This window comes from Acipenser ruthenus, chromosome 46 (genome assembly GCF_902713425.1).
Source record: "Acipenser ruthenus chromosome 46, fAciRut3.2 maternal haplotype, whole genome shotgun sequence".
Taxonomy (NCBI): domain Eukaryota; kingdom Metazoa; phylum Chordata; class Actinopteri; order Acipenseriformes; family Acipenseridae; genus Acipenser; species Acipenser ruthenus.
The window spans coordinates 9,599,798-9,619,797 of NC_081234.1; the positions used below are offsets into that span (position 1 = coordinate 9,599,798).

Consider the following 20,000-nt stretch of genomic DNA (forward strand, 5'->3'; position numbering starts at 1 on the left):
AGAGAGGGAGAGGGGGAGCAGAAGGAGAGATTGGGAGGGAGAGGGAGAGGGAGAGAACGGGAGGGAGGGGGAGAGAGAATGGGAGGGAGGGGGGAGAGGGAGAGAACAGGAGGGAGGGGGAGAGAGAGAGAGAATGGGAGGGAGGGGGAGAGAGAGAATGGGAGGGAGGGGGGAGAGGGAGAGAACGGGAGGGAGGGGGAGAGAGAGAGAATGGGAGGGAGGGGGAGAGAGAGAATGGGAGGGAGGGGGGAGAGGGAGAGAACGGGAGGGAGGGGGGAGAGGGAGAGAACGGGAGGGAGGGGGAGAGAGAGAGAATGGGAGGGAGAGGGAGAGAGAGAGAATGGGAGGGAGAGGGAGAGAGAGGGAGAGGGAGAGAACAGGAGGGAGGGGGAGAGAGAGAATGGGAGGGAGGGGGGAGAGGGAGAGAACGGGAGGGAGAGGGAGAGAGAGAGAATGGGAGGGAGAGGGAGAGAGAGAATGGGAGGGAGGGGGGAGAGGGAGAGAACGGGAGGGAGGGAGAGAGAGAGAATGGGAGGGAGGGGGGAGAGAGAGAGAAAAGAAAGAAAAAGATCATTTACATTTCTTGTATTCAATATAAGGCCATATCTGTCATTTTTGTCAGAACGCACCACACTATACAGAATATTAAAGCGACATGTCTTGTGTGACACAGCCTACACTTTGAATACGTCTTCCCTCTGTCTGAAACATCCCTGTAATCTTGATAAAGATCCTTGTAGTGAACCTTACCCTTTAATAATGTGTGCAGCTGTTGGTGTAACGTTACACAAAATCAAACTGAAACAAGACATCAGGGCAGACTGAGTACACTGCTTTTGTAAATGTGTGCCGTCATGTACGTCCAAGTTCATTATTGGATGCAGTGTCTGAGGGACACTTTTCTACGTTATTCCAAGTCCATTCTAACAGACAGGATCAGATTCTGCAGAAAAGGTGTGCTTAGAGTCAGTGGAACACAGAGTCAGTGGAACACAGAGTCAGTAGAACACAGAGTCAGTGGAACACAAAGTCAGTGGAACACAAAGTCAGTGGAACACAGAGTCAGTGGAACACAGAGTCAGTAGAACACAGAGTCAGTGGAACACAGAGTCAGTGGAACACAGAGTCAGTGGAACACAGAGTCAGTAGAACACAGAGTCAGTAGAACACAGTCAGTGGAACACAGAGTCAATGGAACACAAAGTCAGTGGAACACAGAGTCAGTGGAACACAGAGTCAGTGGAACACAAAGTCAGTGGAACACAGAGTCAGTGGAACACAGAGTCAGTGGAACACAGAGTCAGTAGAACACAGAGTCAGTGGAACACAGAGTCAGTGGAACACAGAGTCAGTGGAACACAGAGTCAGCAGAACACAGAGTCAGCAGAACACAGAGTCAGTAGAACACAGGGACTCTGAAATCAGGCACTGAATACCAATCCCTCCACACAGATCTCCTGTGGGTTTGCTTTCAGGGGCAGTGTTTGGGTTCCTACCTTGGAGAGCACGTCTGCGTTGGGGTCGTTCTGCAGCAGCACTGCGGCGGTGCGCGTGTCGTCGTTGCGAGCGGCTATGTGGAGCGCTGGCAGCCGCACCTTGCCCTTCGTCCCGTAGTTAATGAGCAGAGCAACCACGTTCTCGTGGCCCTGCTGAAGAGCCACGGCCAGGGGGGTGAAGCCGTCCTGCCAGGGCACAGACAGAGGAGACTGTAAACACGCATGGGGGACAGGCATGGGGGACAGGGGACACAAACAGGCTTTCAATGTCTCCCCACACACACTAGTGTCAGAGTCCGCTCACTCACTTTTATTCTTTTCCCCAGTCTTCCTTTTTTCTTTCCTTCCATTTTTTCTTTCTTTCCCTACCTTCTTTCATTCTTTCCCTTCCTCCACCTTTTCTCTTTTTCATGCTTTTCCTTTTTCCCTTCCTTCTCTTTTATTTATTTATTTCTTAGCAGACGTCCTTATCCAGGGCGACTTACAATTGTTACAAGACATCACATTATTTTTTATATACAATTACCCATTTATACAGTTGGGTTTTTACTGGAGCAATCTAGGTAAAGTACCTTGCTCAAGGGTACAGCAGCAGTGTCCCCCACCTGGGATTTGAACCCACGACCCTCCGGTCAAGAGTCCAGAGCCCTAACCACTACTCCACACTGCTGCCCTCAGTGTATCCACTTGTACAGCAGTGTGGAGGGGGGCGTGTCTGTATGGTGTGACTCACCTCGGTCGCTATGTTCTGATTGGCTCCGTTTTCCAGCAGGAACTTGACCACCTCCAAGTGATTCTCCTGTGCAGCCATGTAGAGGGGTGTGAATCCCTTCTGAAACAGAGCGGAGGGGGTCTGTTACACTGGCACACAGCTCAAGGTAGAAAATTCTGTCCTGAAGACAAACTGACTCGCTTGGTCAGGAGCTCGACAGAGGAGAGCCCGCTCGCTGCAATTAGGAATCAATCTCAGAGGCCAACTACAGTGGAAGAGGAAAGCATACAGATGATACTGGCTTGTGAAGCTAGCGCTAACGAGCTGGATATATTATTATTATTATTATTATTATTATTATTATTATTATTATTATTATTATTATTATTTATTTATTTCTTAGCAGATGCCCTTATCCAGGTCGACTTTCAATTGTTACAAGATATCACATTATTTTTACATACAATTCCCCATTTATACAGTTGGGTTTTTACTGGAGCAATCTAGGTAAAGTACCTTGCTCAAGGGTACAGCAGCAGTGTCCTCCACCTGGGATTGAACCCACGACCAGCCCATTCAAACACAGCCAGCCCATTCAAACTCAAGAACAGCACTAATGCTTAGCGGTTTATATTCAGTCCATCGTATTAACATCAGGAATGGTTGTAGTGGTCAGCTTATTGTTTGGGTAGCCAGTCTCTGGTTAGCGCTGTAAGAGGGGGGACCCGTGATCATTTCTAGTTGCTGCTGTAGTTCTTCTAAGGGGGTAAGAAAACGGGGTCAGTTCATCCCTACCTGGGACTGTGCGTTCACGTTGCCCCCGTAGTTGGTCAGTTCGGTGACCACTTGCTCCTGCCCGGCCAGCGCTGCTATGTGGAGGGCAGTGTTGCCTTTCTGCAGGAGACAGACGCCACACAGTTAACCTGTTGGCTGCGCTATCCCACGGTAAAAGCAAAGTAATGTAATGCAAGCCCCCATCCCCACCCCCCCCTCTCCTCCCCGGCCCCTCTCCCTCTCCCCTCACCTTGGTGGTGGTCTCCAGTGCGATTCCGTTGTGCAGGAGCTCCAGCACCATCTTGACGTGCCCCTCCTTGGACGCCAGGTGCAGCCCGTTGAGCCCGTTCTGGGGAGAGGAGAGAGAGGAGAGCAGACTTCAAACCAGACCAGACCAGACCAGCTTGAGCACAGGCACACGCCCTCCCCCAGACAGACACGCACCAGTCAGCAAAGAGTTAAAGATGTTGTGTTTCCCTTGGTTTGTCTCAAGGTGACCCCCCTCTGCTCTGTGAATGCAGGCCAGCTCTCTCTCTCTCTCTCTCTCTCCCTCTCTCTCTCCTAATCGATGAGGGTGAAAGGCGCCTTGTTCTTGTCATCATTACTAGCACAATGCAATCAATCCCTGCCCTGAGCCTGGCAGCCAGCGGGCACATCACTCATCCACACAGCCAAGAGCGCCAGGCTGCAACGATCCACTGGTTCACACCTGCACTGCACAGCGCTCCCTCAATAAGAGACCTTCACAGCCAGTGCACACAGCGAGAGGCACACAGACAGGGGCACTGCAATGGCAATGCAGACAGACAGGGGCACTGCAATGGCAATGCAGACAGACAGGGGCACTGCAATGGCAATGCAGACAGACAGGGGCACTGCAATGGCAATGCAGACAGACAGGGGCACTGCAATGGCAATGCAGACAGACGGGCATTGCAATGGCAATGCAGACAGACAGGGGCACTGCAATGGCAATGCAGACAGACAGGGACACGACAATGGCAATGCAGACAGACAGGGGCACTGCAATGGCAATGCAGACAGACAGGGGCACTGCAATAGCAATGCAGACAGTGGCAATGCAATGGTCATGTACTGAGTCAGGGAGTTGCAGCTCCCAGTGTATCACACAGTCAGGATAATTGGGGACACAATAACTCTCGAAGATCTCCTGGGGTTTTAGAGCAGCGTCATGGAGGCATTGTCCTGTGTGTTGCACAGCTGTTCAGAATATAGCAGGCAGTTCAATCATTGAACACCACTGTAAACCCAGCTGAACTACAGCAACCAAAGATCTACATTATAACACAAAACGCAAGGGCTGTGCTGTGCTGTGCTGTGCTGTGCTGTGCTGGGTCTGCGCTGTCTGTGCTGTGCGGGGTCTGTGCTGTGCTGTGCTGTGCTTTGATGGGTCTGGTCTGTGTATTTGTTTTGAAGGTATCAGATCCTTGCAGAACCCTTCTTCCTGGAAGCCAGGTTTGAACACTCAGTCCGCTAAACTGTGCCTGTCGGACAGATTGATTTCACAGCAGCCACTGCAGGGTCATCGGATACTCGCAGCTCAAGGAGAAACACACACTCTGCCTCCCTCCTGATCAATACACGGCACCAACCCGACTGCATCACAGCTCTGCACAGATCAACCCGACTGCATCACAGCTCTACCCAGATCAACCCGACTGCATCACAGCTCTACCCAGATCAACCCGACTGCATCACAGCTCTACACAGATCAACCCGACTGCATCACAGCTCTACCCAGATCAACTGCATCTCTGATGCCCTGACTATGTTATACACTAGGGGGCAGTGTGCCTAATGCCCTGATTGTCTTACACACTAGAGCAAGGCTTCCCAACCCTGGTCCTGGGGACCCCCTGTGTCTGCTGGTTTTCATTCCAACTGAGCTCTCAATTACTTAACTAGGCCCTTAATTGAACTGATCATTTGCTTAATTAGACCGTTTTTAATTGTTTTCAGCTCAAAAACAGTTGCAGAGTTCAAGTTACTTCTAAAATGTTACAGCCAGCTTGAAATCTGCAGCTGTGAAGATTTCAGCTCTCTTGGAGTTTCCCGTCCCATGTCAGGAGCAGATAGAAGACCAGACCCTTTTCTATGTTCAGTGTTGTTCTCTAAGCTACAAGAGCTTGAAGGGTCGCTTTGGAACCTCCCACTGCTGCAAGTAGGCAACTAATGCTGGTAATGGGTCTGCCTGCTAAGGGTTCTTCAGGGTGACACACTGGGGCGATGACGGGGTCACAGTCACAGGGTAGATGGGGCTGGCCGGATGGTGGCGAGGGTGAAGTGATGATGGCGAGGTGATGGCACGTTCCAGCCTCCAGGATTGAAAGAATACGAGCCCTGTGGGACAGGTCTGACCTCATATATCCCTCCTTGAACATTACAGGACATGTGAGGTTGGACCTTTCTCACAGGACTGATATTCCACAGCAACGGGAGACCACAATCTACCATCCCCCAGCCCTGAGAAGGAGCCGAGCAGCCTGGGGAAGAGAGAGGGTGAGGAGGGTGAGGGGAGAGAGGAGAGGGGAGAGTGTAGGAAGTTAGAGGATAGAGAGGAGGTGAGACGCGAGAGGGGAGGATGAAAGAGTTGCTGGCTGCTTCGCTGGGAGATGAAGGACTATTTAGAAGATAGATAGACTGAATTATATACAGGACACTAGATGGACAGTTAGAGAAAGACAGATACTGCAGATGAAAAGAATGAAAGCAAGAAAGCCTTGATAGAGGGACAGACAGACAGACAGACAGACAGTCAAAGGAGTGCTGTCTGTGTGTTTTTCTTGCAGTTTCTCTTCCTTCCAGACTCTCTTGTGGCTGTTGTCAAGCACTGAACCTGCACTGCACCCGCTTCTCCTGAAGGGGGCGTCACAAACAGCAGCTCTAGCGGTAGATCCTGACTGACCAGTTACAATCAAGGGCATTAGCGTAAGACTGCCCTCCCCGGGGTTCTCTGCAAGTACAGAAATTGCACACAAAGCATGTCTGCAGCTTGGCGTGTGACTGCATCAGACTCCTCCCAGTGTCTGCAGGGTCTACAGAGGCCAGTCAGAGACTTCAAATGGAGCTTTTCAAAGACCAATTGCGTACTGGCTGCGGCAGCTTCGTGTGATTTTCTGAGATTGTATTGAATAAATGACAGTGAAAAGTAATCATCCATTTCAATACAATTCTCAGTGTTTGCTGGGGCAGTGTCCCGTGGTCCTGTTCGGTGTTTTGACCCCCAGTGTGAGGCTGCTGCAGAGTTCCACAGTCCCGTCCAGGGTTTCCATTCTCAAAGGCGCTCCAGCTGCGAGGACTCAAGCTGCCCACAGGAGGACCAAAGTGACATCTTCAGACAAGAGCTCAGGAGGCAAGACGGACTCGTAAACCTTTCACAGGAAACCCCTGCAGTGTGTTTAGAAATAAACACTCACACTGTATGTACCCCATGCAGAGATGTTCCCTCAGACCCAACTGGGATCCCAATCTAATTCCAGGGGGCTTCCCCAGAACCTTTCACAGATCACAGCAGTATTGATTGTGCTGAAGATGTGCTGACCATCTTATTGAAAAGAAAATGGAATGGATTTCGGTTTTGTTTTGATGAGTCAACGAGCTCTGGAAATAGGAGGCAGACATAATCCCGCGTCTCACTTTCCCCTGCCGGTAAACTACAGCAAACACCAACAGTAGATCTGAGGTGTTACACACGCTGCGTTAACCCTTGTAGAAGTTCACCACAGTACTATGCATTGATCATAGTTTGCCATGTTTTCACAATGCTTACCTATGCTTTACCATGCTTTATTACACTTTGCTCTGCTTGAACTATGGTAGACTTTTCTAAGGGTCACCTGTAATGCAGAACAGCAGCGAGGTATTTAAAGCGAGCCAGCCAATCCCTGATGTTCTCCACTCTCCACGGGGGACATGTCTAACACACCAGCCTGGACTGAAGATCAAGGCACAGACCCTGACCCACTCCGCTTATTACCAGACAGACAGTGTGCTGCCGTATCAGGACCGCTGCACTGTGCAGTATCTGGTCCCAATGCACTGTGTTGCCATGGCTGGCAATGCTGTGGTCTGCTGATGGCCCTGCTAGCTGCGGGTTCTTCAGAGTTCAATGAAAACATCTGTAGTTATTTCTATGAACCTGTTTATCCAGAAGGCTCCCAGACAGGCAGACAGAAACGGCTGTTGATTTGGTGTGAGTTGAAAGTTTCTAAGAAGAATGGGGGATGAATGGGCTAGCGACTGTCAGTGAAAACTAAAAATAAACTTGAACACTTACTCGAGCTGTCAGAATCATTTTTGGTGGCACTCTATGTTGTATATATTTTAATAAACCCCCTAATTTAGAGAAGGCTTTTTACACAATGTTTAGTCACTTTTAGCATGACAGGAAGATTAGTTTAGTGATCAGAGTTTGAGTGCAGATATCTTTCTTAGACCGGCCGTGTTGGAAGTTGAAGCTGAGTGTTTTGCACCCAGACAGACCCCCTCCCTGGCCCTGTGTGTTTATTATTGATAGCCGGTGATAGGGAGGGGTCCTGAAGATGAGCCCCCCCCCCCTCTCTATGTGCCTGGCTCATTCCCAACATCTACAGCTGTGCTCAGTGATAACACAGTGTCTGTGCCAGCAGCTCAAACCTCAACAGGTTCACAGAAATAACTACACATGTTTCAACTCTTATATACCCTGAAGAACCCCCTGCCAGCATTGCCACAGCGGACCACAGCATTACCAGCAATGGCAACACAAAGGAATCAGAAAACATAGTCCTGATAGGTTAGTGCTCTGTCTGTCTGAGACTGATACCAGGGTACTGCAATGAAACAGTGTATGCAAATATGAACATGTGCCACTAACAATATGAATATGTGACACTAACAATATGAACATGTGATACTAACAATATGAACATGTGACACTAACAATATGAACATGCTCCCACTGTGGTACTGTTGTACCAATGGTAGCATCATGCCTTTATACAGATCTGTTGTAACCACTGGGTCACACTGCAGCTTAAAACTTCAGGGTCAAAAGGAACACATTTGACTTTCATCCCCTTACTTGGGAAGTGATCCGTGGTTTGTAATGGATTACTTTGGGAAGTGATCAGTAGTTTGATGGAGTGATGGATCGAGGGAGTGATGGACTGATGGACATGGAGTGATGGATTGACAGAGTGATGGAGTGATGGACTGATGGGCTGCTGCTCAGCTCTGGTCTGCAGTGAGGGTGTCTCCTCTCACCTGATTGGCTGAGTTGATGTCCACTCCATTCTTAATGTGGTCGAGAGCCTTGTCCAGATTCCCTGAGCGGGCAGCACGGAGTAAACTTGTAGAGGCGTCAGCCTGGACAGAGAGGGAGGGTCAAGAATCAATACACATGGTCAATATACATGGTCAATACACATGGTCAATATACAGAGTCAATACACATGGTCAATACAGAGTCAATACACAGAGTCAATACACAGAGTCAATACACAGAGCCAATACACAGAGACCATACAGAGTCAATACACAGTCAATACACAGAGTCAATACACAGACTCAATACACAGTCAATACACAGAGTCAATACACAGACTCAATACACATCCTGATGGCATTCATTCGTTTCCTGATCCATAACTTCAAAAACTCGTAAACTATGAGTCATAAACTATGAGCTTAAACTAAAGACATTCAATGAATTAGAAAACAGAAACTACAAAACGAAATCGCAAAAGTCTACCGGAAGCCGTGACAGCAGTACAGTGTTTCATGTTAGATTATTTATTTTTGTTTTGTCAGTTTTTACATTAAGTATATTGAAAACTACAAAGCGGTGTGCAATTCAATATGTTAACGTAACATTATTCAGCAGCTTTCACTCGACTTTATAAAGCAAAATGAGTTCATTCATTAGGGGTGAGGCAAAACGTTTGTCCAGAGCTGTACACAGCCCATGCCCGCGCTGCACTGAAACTCAGCCCGCGGTAGCTGAGGGGTCCACTTGAATACGAGCAGGCACAGCTGTACACGGAGCTGCTGCGGCTGCTGCTGCTGCTGCTGCCAGACCCCGGGTTCCCACGGAGAGACGATTACAAACTGGCCTGACACCAGCTCGACTCCGGGACCCCACTGCCCCTCTCCAAACCCCCTGCACCCCTGCACCCCTGCCCCCCTGCCCCCTTCACCCTTCAAGTTACTCACAGAGTGCAGGGGGACAGCAGCGCCCTTTCGTCCCGCCATGGCCCCTCAATTCGGATTGCAACCTGAGCCCCCAATCAACGACTCTCTCAGTTAAAGAAAGACACTCGCTCTGTCACTGTGTCCCGCTACAAATACAGAGGAGGGCTAAAAATATAGCCAGCCAAACCAGACAAAAACAGCGGGGGAGAGAGGGTGTGTGGGGGCACCCTTCTCCATTTTAGGAGTTCAACATAGGACAACCCTCCCAACAACTTCCAAATAAAAACTGACGATGCTATTATAGGAACTTTAGATGATACCTGACTGCTGGCACACCTGCTGGCAAGACGACTGCTGTATCAGTTAGACCCACAGGCTGGCACGGGTTCTTTTGGAAACCATAAATAACAAATATCACAACAACTAAAGGAGAAAATAAACTCATTTTGAATAGCCCAGGGATGGTGTAATCTGGGATGGATGTGTCAATGCAGAACGACTGGGGGGGGGGGGTGTTTGTTACCCCGTTTTACTCCACTCAAACCTCGCTGCTTGCTCGCTCACTATCTCCGCACCCCACAGTGCTGAGAGAGTCGTTCTGCGTTTCATCCCAGATACAGGCTCCTGTCTGCAACGATGTTTGAATGCCAACCCTGTGTGCTTCTCCCAGGCTGCCCTGCACCTCTCAGACAGGCAGAGTCATTACAAAGCGATCAAGGAGTCATGTTTCTCTTGCGTAATGTGATCTCAGCCCCGGTTAGAAAGCCACGGCAGCGTCGCCAGGCTGGGGAACGCGTCCAAGTGAGATAGCGGGCTCGCGGGGCTGAGTCAGCGGTCTGGGCGCAGGCAGGCAGGATTTTCACAGGATTATCAGCTTGCAAACAAAGGCTGCTTCATTACCCTTGAACTCTTTCAGTTTGTGCCACTTGGCAGCAAGGGGAGTTTCTTTAAGGATGAATACGGCTGTGGTGCACGTCTCCTCGCCCTCAAGCCCTCCCTTCTCTCTCCAGCCTTTCTCCCTCTTTCATCTCTCTCTCCCCACTACCTCCTCTGTCCTTTCTCGGCTGCCCTATACCTCAGCTCACCCTCTTGTTTTCTTTCTCTCAACCCTCCCTATCTCTCTCTCCTGCTAGTGTCCTCTCGTCCTTGCTCTCCTCTCACCCATCCTCCCTTCTATCTCGCTCTCCTTCTCCCCTTCTTTCTCTCTCATCTAACCCTCTTTCTCTCCTCCCCCTCCTTCCCTTATCTTCCCCTCTCTAACCTCTTCCTCATTGTCCCCCCCCCTTCTCTCTAACAGTTGACACAGACCCCCCCCTACACCCCTTTCTTAGTCCAAGCCCTCTTTATTAGGACAGGATGCCAGCTTGCCCTCGGGGCACTCATTTAAGAATTGGCACAGGGATGATTCAACACTTGCCAACAGCTATCTGTCCACCCACATAGCTGAAGGTAGCTATAGCAACCGCTGCAGGACTTGGCTTGCACAATCCACGCAAAATGTTGAGAAATATGACACTTATTTCATTAAGCTAGCTTCAGGTACTTCTTCACTATAAATACGAATTACACTGTTCCGTCAACCACTACACCACACTACCTCCCTCCAGCACACTGTCTCACTGCTGATATGGATTATAGTACAGTAAGAGCATTAAGAAATGTACCATTTTTTGCAGGGTCACAATAAGATCTGACTGTGGGGTTTATGAAACCCCCAACGCCACACTATGAACTGGCTGCTTTAGCCCTGTCTGCCCTGGGAATGCACCGCAGCGTCCAGCAGGTGGCAGTATAGCTGGGAGGTGGAACTCATTCAGAGACACAGAAAGCTTTCTCTTTTTCCTCGGGTCTGCAGAACCAACGACTGAGTCAGCCAGGCTGAATGAAAGGGCACATTCCTGGGCGACGGGGATCAAGCGAGGCGTGGGCAGCGGAGCTGACAGCTCTCAGGCAGGGGTGAGGATCCACAGACACTTTCACACACACTGCCTACCAGCTTCCAAGCTGGGGCTGGATTGGCATACAGCACTGTACCATTCCTTTAGGTTCGGTAACACTTTACATTAAGAGTCTTTGATTACTGTGTATTTACATGTACTTACACGTAATTAAAATGCTATTGTGCATAGTTACAATGTACTTAGTGTGTGCATCTTTTTGCACAACCCGCTTCATGGATCCACGCGTGTGGTATAAATAAGTTCATACACGTGTGCTTCATTTCAGGGCTAGTTATTTTCAAATGGAAATCACAGGGTGCACAGTATATCCTGGGTATAATGAGTTTGTTATTTTCCCATCGTGGGACGGTTCCTGCAGGGTGTTTTCGGAAGGAGGGTATCGGGCTGCAGACACAGGCAGGGGTGTGGTTTTTGGGAGTTAGTATTTCCTTATCAGGGGGCCCGCAGACAGACCCCACCTTGAAACCAAACCACATGCTGAGAAAACACACGCAACACACACATACACGCACGCACGCACACACACACGCTGCTGATAGCATCCCATTCCGTTTGCTGGCACTGTGATGGTGATTGTGACAGCTACACTCCATCATGGTGTTTCTCTGATGGAGAGGCTGGTATGAAAGCAGCCAGCCGTTCTCACTAGACAGACAGGGGCACTACAAGCCTCTGCATTGCCATTGCAGTGCCCCTGTCTGTCTGAGAGAGAGAGAGAGAGAGAGAGAGAGAGAGAGAGAGAGAGAGAGAGAGAGAGAGAGAGAGAGAGAGAGAGAGAGAGAGAGCGAGCCCTGGACTCTGCACTATTCTTGTAAAATGTGAGTGCTGGGTTATTGACTGCAGCCAGTGATGTGATGGTAATGGAGAGAGCTGCATTCAATGAAATGAAAATCAACACAAAAAAATCAATCTGCTGCTGAGTGAAGCCAGCAAAAATAATTGAATATGAATAATACAAACTCATACCCACTTTACTTAACTCCCTGATGTATACTGCAGAGTCGCTCGTTTACAGCCAATAATGGCCCCTTCAGTGGCATTGCAGATAGACAGGAGCTACAATGGGATGAGGCTGCCATTGGTAGATAGGTACCAAATGATGCCTGCAAAACTTTTCTCAAATGGCGTTCAGTAGCAATGTAGACAGACAGACAGACAGACAGACAGTGGCACTGCAGACAGACAGACAGACAGACAGACAGACAGACAGAGACAGTGGCACTGCAGACAGACAGACAGACAGACAGACAGAGACAGACAGACAGTGGCACTGCAACGGTTCTTTACTGTCTAAGGGGCAATGCTAGCACAGGGGCAGCCCCAATGGGATGAGGCTGCACCTAACTGGAGAGAGACATGAGCAAAAGATCATTTTTCTTTTTGTTTTTAAATGACACTGAAGTGGGAGCATGGCTTTGTACTGAACACTGCGAATGATTCCTCTAAAGTGTGATATTGTAACAGCTTGCATTAATCACTCTGACGGTGGCTTTCCTAATTAAATCCAATTAAGGGTACGGGTTGGAGGTTTGTGCAGAGTCGTTCTTTAATCTCCCCGTGCTGTAATTAATCTTGTCCTGTCAAAGTCTGCCGTGACGCAGGCATGACATAAATTGGTATATATATATATATATATATTGTAGCCAAAACTTTGGGGACAGCACAAAGGTTTTGGACATGGGGCTGTCACAATTGAACAAGCGTGGAACAGACAATTAAGGAGACAGTTTTTCAACCTCAACCTGTAGAGACAGCAGCCTGCAGCAGTTTCATAGAGACGCACACACACACACACACACACACACACACACACACACTCACTCACTCACACACACACACACGATTGATGGATAGCAGCTTCCAGATCAGGTAGGAAAGGGCTTCATACATCGAGAGGAACAGTGAAGACTCAGCACTCTGCTGTTTTAATGGGATCCAGAGGAAGCAAGCCTCAGTCAAACACTCTGTGCAATAACCCCGAGGTCAGTGGGGTACACTGGAGCCTCAATCAAACACTCTGTGCAAGAACCCCGAGGTCAGTGGAGTACACTGGAGCCTCAATCAAACACTGTGTGCAATAACCCCGAGGTCAGTGGGGTACACTGGAGCCTCAATCAAACACTCTGTGCAATAACCCCGAGGTCAGTGGGGTACACTGGAGCCCCAGCGGAGGCAGGGGGTCCTAGAATCCTGCGGCCCTTGTCAGCACTCATTTCCTTGCTAAACGGCATAGCAACACCATTGCTACCATTGCCCCTTATTACAAAACCATTGCATTGCCATAGCAGTGCCCCTGTCTGCATTGCTACTGCAAATCACAACTATGAAGACGTTCGCACCCTATTATAAACCCCCGCGATTTCACGTTCACACCCTATTACCCCCTAAACCCCCTCGATCGCACCCCTCTACGAGCGCACACACACTGCAGAGCTGTGCATGCTTAGGGTCAAAGACAAAGACAATGTCGTTTATATAAGAACAGAGAAAAAGTACAAAAACAATAGATCTGGTCTTATAGGATCCCAATGTTTGTGCCTCAACAACATGGCAATCCGTTCCATCCCCTCAACACTCTGCGTTTACAGTCTAAGTCTTTCTCAGGGGCTTCAAAATGTGGAAGACATGGAAACAGATTTCAAGTCGAAACGTTTGCCGTTGAACCGATTCAGTTTTTAGTACTGCAGTCTGTCTTCCCGGAGGTCGATAAGGAGCTGGCTGTGATATATTTCATGTATTTCATGTACTTCATGTATTTCAGCCTCAGACCCTGCTTTGCGTTGTATTTTGAGCTGCGATTCTCAACCACATCCGCAGTCCTAATAAAACCAGGACGGGCCAATACAGCGAACTCTAATCACAAACAGCCGCATGATTCAAATGTTATTTCTTTTTTTTTTTTACTCCTTTCAAGTTTTTTCCAATACTCCAGGATTCTATTTCGCTCAAGGTTGTTTCAGCCACTCTGAGCCCAGACATCCATTCATTATTACAGCACAAATCCAACTCATGGATAAGTTAGAGCAGATTCACTCAGCCATGCACAGTTACACTGCAGCCTCGAACGAGACCTGCATCACAATCCCACTGGACGCAGGTGCCTTGCCTTGGCTCAGCTGAAACACAGCACTGTTTCCTTACTGAAGTCCCACACAGCATTGCAGACCTCTGTACCTGTGCTGGACCAGCTGCTGCTAAGCTTTAAAGTCTAAATGAAACAATGGAGACGCATTTCCTGGTAACCTCTGCAATGCTGACATGTGACAACACTGTTCCCTACTGCAGGCAGCGTGCAGACATCCCCACGGCAACCAGGCTCTGTATTCCAAGGTTACATCATAGCCTGGAATTCTAAACCACTCTCACCTACACCCAAGGATTCTATTACAAGTGTAACCCACTGTGGCAGTCTGGCTCGCAGTGGTGACGTCACGGACCAGGAATTAGAAACCAAAACAATGGTTGGGCGGTTAAAGCGTATTTATTAATAAACAAAAATAAAATATTTAAACAAAACACAAAACAAAAGGGCACGAGGGCCAAACGAATGAACAAACAAACAAGTAAGTGATGTGCTGGGAAATCCAGCACGTCTTAGCAATTGTTTTTCTAAATGTGGCTTTCTCTCTCCGCTCTCCCGTACTCTCCTCTACACTCTCAACCTAGAATGCAGAGAGCTGCAGGCTTATATACTCTGGCCGAGGGATTAACCAGTTGGTAATTATCTTATTATCCCTCGGCCAGAGTCTGCACGCGTTTGGTAAGGATGCATGACTGTCAGCTAGTTAAATAATCAGTAGCTGATCAGCCATGCATCCTCACGGGGTTTTTAAATATAATAACAAAAGACGCGGCGCTTTTACCCGCGCCGCAAACAAAAATACAAATAATAATAACTAGGGGCGGGACACTCCGCCACACATGCCCCCCCTTGTGCGCAGCACACATGGCCTTTTCGGCCACCTCCCCCCTTAGTCCCCAAAGTCCCGGTCAGCAGTCCCGGCGCAGGAACAGGGGCAGCAACGGGCCAAAGGTGGCGGCCACGGTGGGATGTCCTCCTCCCACCCAAACAGCCGTAGTGTTCCAATGGCCCGCGCACCGGCCAGCTCCTCTGGCCAAAAAATTTTTGGGGGTGGTCTCCAGACCTGCCCCCCCTTCTTCATGGCCGACAGCTCCCCTCCGTGGGGCTCTGGCCACCCTTTCTCCTGCAGCGAAATTGCTGCGGGGGAAGCTGGTCTCCTGACCTCCCCCCCCTTCTTCATGGCTGACAGCTGCCCTTCACGGGGCTCCAGCCACAGTATTTCCTGCCGCGAAAGTGCGGCTGGGGAAGCTGGTCTCCTGACCTCCCCCCCTTTCTTCATGGCCGGCAGCTCCCCTCCGTGGGGCTCCGACCACAGTGTAGTGACCCCAGGCGAAGCAGGATCCCTGGCGACCCCAGGCAAAGCAGGATCCCTGGCGACCCCAGGCGAAGCAGGATCCCTGGCGACCCCAGGCGAAGCAGGATCCCTGGCGACCCCAGGCGAAGCAGGATCCCTGGCGACCCCAGGCGAAGCAGGATCCCTGGCGACCCCAGGCGATGTGGAACAGGCAGCCCCAGGCGATGCGAGGCAGGCATCCCTGGGTGGTGCGAGGCAGGGCAGGAGCAGTCCTTCCCATGACGGTGGATGTGGAACCAGCAGGTATTCACCCTCTGCTGGTGGAGGTGGGAGGGGAAAGCAGTCCTCCCACAGCGGCTGAGACGGAACCAGCAGGTATTCACCCTCTGCTGGTGGAGCTGGGAGTGGCAAGCAGTCCTCCCACGGCGGCTGAGGCGGAACCAGCAGGTATTCATCCTCTGCTGGTGGAGGTGGGAGGGGCAAGCAGTCCTCCCACGACGGTTGAGGCAGAACCAGCAGGCATTCATCCTCTGCTGGTGGAGGTGGGAGGGGCAAGCAGTCCTCCCACGACGGTGGAGGCGGAACCAGCAGGCATTCACCCTCTGCTGGTGGAGGTGGGAGGGGCAAGCAGTCCTCCCACGACGGTGGATGTGGAACCAGCAGGCATTCACCCTCTGCTGGTGGAGGTGGCGGAGGCAGAGGCAGCTCTTGCTGCTCTGCTCCTGGTGATGGTGGAGACAGAAGCAGCTCCTGCTGCCCTGCTCCTGGTGGTGGTGGAGACAGAGGCAGCTCCTGCTGCTCTGCTCCTGGTGGTGGTGGAGGCAGAGGCGATGGGGCGGATGCTGGCCACTCAGAGGGAGGCTGTGGCGGTGCTGGCTCCCTCTGCTGTGGCGGCTGGGCTGGTGTGTGCCGTGCTCCCTTCAGCAGCATAAATAGAGGCTGCTGGGGAACACCAGCATCCTGCCCTTCTCCCCCCCAGAAAAATTCAGGGGGTTGAGCCTGTAACTCCTCCCCTTCTGGCTCTTGGGACTGCAGCTTGGGTCCTACGGCTGTGGAAGCGCAGACTTCCACCTCTTGGGCTATGGACGCACCGACTCCCCCCTCTTTGGGCTGTGGACGCACCGACTCCTCCCTCTTGGGCTGTGGACGCACCGACTCCTCCCTCTTGGGCTGTGGACGCACCGACTCCCCCCTCTTGGGCGTAGGACGTTCGGGCTCCTCCCACTCGGGCGTAGGACGTTCGGGCTCCTCCCACTCGGGCGTAGGACGTTCGGGCTCCTCCCACTCGGGCGTAGGACGTTCGGGCTCCTCCCACTCGGGCGTAGGACGTTCGGGCTCCTCCCCAGGCTGTGGAGGCGAAACCAGCAGGCATTCTCCCTCTGCTGGTGGAGACAGTAGCGATGGCTCCTCTCCCTCTGATGCTGGAGACGGTAGCGATGGCTCCTCTCCCTCTGATGCTGGAGATGGCAGCGATGGCTCCTCTCCCTCTGATGCTGGAGACGGTAGCGATGGCTCCTCTCCCTCTGATGCTGGAGACGGTAGCGATGGCTCCTCTCCCTCTGATGCTGGAGACGGCAGCGATGGCTCCTCTCCCTCTGGCGCTGGAGACGGCAGCGATGGCTCCTCTCCCTCTGGCGCTGGAGACGGCAGCGATGGCTCCTCTCCCTCTGGCGCTGGAGACGGCAGCGATGGCTCCTCTCCCTCTGGCGCTGGAGACGGCAGCGATGGCTCCTCTCCCTCTGGCGCTGGAGACGGCAGCGATGGCTCCTCTCCCTCTGATGCTGGAGACGGCAGCGATGGCTCCTCTCCCTCTGGCGCTGGAGACGGCAGCGATGGCTCCTCTCCCTCTGGCGCTGGAGACGGCAGCGATGGCTCCTCTCCCTCTGGCGCTGGAGACGGCAGCGATGGCTCCTCTCCCTCTGGCGCTGGAGACGGCAGCGATGGCTCCTCTCCCTCTGGCGCTGGAGACGGCAGCAGCAGGGTCTCTCCCATATCCGCAGCCAGGTAGTTGAACACCATGGCTGCGATGTCTGGGAGGGAAGCTGGGTGGTGTTGCTGTTCCCAGGCCTCCCAGCGCTCCCCATCTCTTGCCCACAGGAGGTTGATCACTGCAGGGAGGGCTTCCTCATAATCCCTCCCCGGCTCCACCAGCCAGTCCCAGACTCCCTCAGAGGAGAGTGCATTCGTCCTCTTTGGAGGATGCAGGTCCTCCCTCACTGGACGCTCTGGCTCCTCTTTCTCCTGCCATGGAGGGGGTTGGTCTGGTGCCACGTGCCCAACCTCACCAACCGCGAAGCACCACTCCTCACCCTTCAGGCAGGTGAGGCAGATATCCAGTGTGGCAAGGTAAGGCTGATGTTGCTGCGCCTCCTGCTGCTGTTGTTGCTGCTGCTGCTGCTTTCTCCTCCGGCTACTTTTCCCCATTTTTAATTTGAAAAAAAAAACGAACAAACAAAAAAAAAAACGCACTTTTCAATCCTGGTCCGGCTGTTGGAGGCGTTGTTTGTCCCACGCAGGACACCATATGTGGCAGTCTGGCTCGCAGTGGTGACGTCACGGACCAGGAATTAGAAACCAAAACAATGGTTGGGCGGTTAAAGCGTATTTATTAATAAACAAAAATAAAATATTTAAACAAAACACAAAACAAAAGGGCACGAGGGCCAAACGAATGAACAAACAAACAAGTAAGTGATGTGCTGGGAAATCCAGCACGTCTTAGCAATTGTTTTTCTAAATGTGGCTTTCTCTCTCCGCTCTCCCGTACTCTCCTCTACACTCTCAACCTAGAATGCAGAGAGCTGCAGGCTTATATACTCTGGCCGAGGGATTAACCAGTTGGTAATTATCTTATTATCCCTCGGCCAGAGTCTGCACGCGTTTGGTAAGGATGCATGACTGTCAGCTAGTTAAATAATCAGTAGCTGATCAGCCATGCATCCTCACGGGGTTTTTAAATATAATAACAAAAGACGCGGCGCTTTTACCCGCGCCGCAAACAAAAATACAAATAATAATAACTAGGGGCGGGACACTCCGCCACACCCACTGAACAGCATGGGATTAGATGAGTCTGCTACACCCTAGACTTACACAGCAAGCTTGTACTTTACAATCAACACACCCAATATCCTGGAAATCACCAGATTATACACTAAACTGGAATTCTGCGATAGCGCGATACTACCCACAATGTATCCGCGGAAACATCAGGGCAGGGGGTGCCTCAATATTACTGGATGGTCGCGTTTAACTTAAAATTAACTAATTAGCCCCAATTGGGTCTTTTGTTTGTTTGTCATTTTTTTTTACAGTTCAAGGCTATAGAATATTTTTTGTGATTTTATACTACATTATATTGGAACGTTAGCGTTTCCGACAGCGTTAGCTCAGAAGTGAGTTTGGAGTGGAAGTTTACATTATGGCACATATTATTATTATTATTATTATTATTATTAATTTCTTAGCAGATGCTCGTATCCAGGGCGACTTACAATTGTTACAAGATATCACATTATTTCACATTATACAGAGATCACATTATTTTTTTACATACAATTACCCATTTATACAGTTGGGTTTTTACTGGAGCAATCTAGGTAAAGTACCTTGCTCAAGGGTACAGCAGCAGTGTCCCCCACCTGGGATTGAACCCACGACCCTCCGGTCAAGAGTCCAGAGCCCTGACCACTACTCCACACTGCTGCCCATGCCAACTCTTAAATTTAATCACCATGCAGTCTGGTGCTGTACAGCACAGGGTAACCTCAAATGACATCACATACTTTGGGGAGGAAAAACGACCAGAATTAAAGTGAAAAACGACTGTGTTGCTTTAGTTTGTCAAACAAAATGGAAATCTGCAGTACTTACTCCGCGAGTGAAGATTCGAGCTGGCATTCCTTCTCTCCCGCTTCTCCAAAGTTTTGAATCCCCCAATGCTTTGTAGTCTGCGGCTGTCGGCCCCCGTGATACAGGAGAATGAGCCTGGAAGTGTTTTTACACACTCACTCTCTCGCTCGCTCACAGACTCCACTGCAAACATTGCCAACAGCAGTCTAAAGTGGTACAGCGGGCTCGGCTGGCAGACTTTATCTTTTAAGGAACGCAGCTCCTATCGAAAGATGCACATTGCAGAGGCGGGGTGCTGTCGGAGTCTGAGATTAGGACACCCGTCACACACCCCCCCCCAACCCCCTCCCATCTCCACATGCACCAAAGAAAATAAATACAAAAACAGCGGCCAGTGGCAGCACTTGACTAACAGATGCAATCCTAACAGCAGGGCGTCTATCTGAACTATTTAAAGAGCTGGAAAGAGTGACAAAGACAGCAGAGGGGGTTTCAGCAGACGCGGTCTCTTCATCGGGGCGCGGCCATTCGCTCCTTGAAGAGCCCCTTTCTTGTGGTTCTTCTTTCTGCCCTAAACGTTGAAGCCGTGCCAGCACTGCAGTCCCAAGCACGGGGTCGCTATGCAGGTCCCACCCCG

The 20,000-nt window shown here is 50.7% G+C and overlaps 1 protein-coding gene across 1 annotated transcript in view; it reads right to left on the reverse strand.

Moving 5' to 3' along the window:
- Positions 1–20,000, reverse strand: part of LOC117966129 (ankyrin-1-like) — a 63,597-nt gene that overhangs the window by 38,999 nt on the left and 4,598 nt on the right. Inside the window, 5 exon segments of the mRNA XM_059013806.1 lie at positions 1,497–1,682; positions 2,230–2,328; positions 3,004–3,102; positions 3,233–3,331; positions 8,248–8,349. Of these exon segments, the coding sequence (XP_058869789.1) occupies positions 1,497–1,682; positions 2,230–2,328; positions 3,004–3,102; positions 3,233–3,331; positions 8,248–8,349 (585 nt within the window).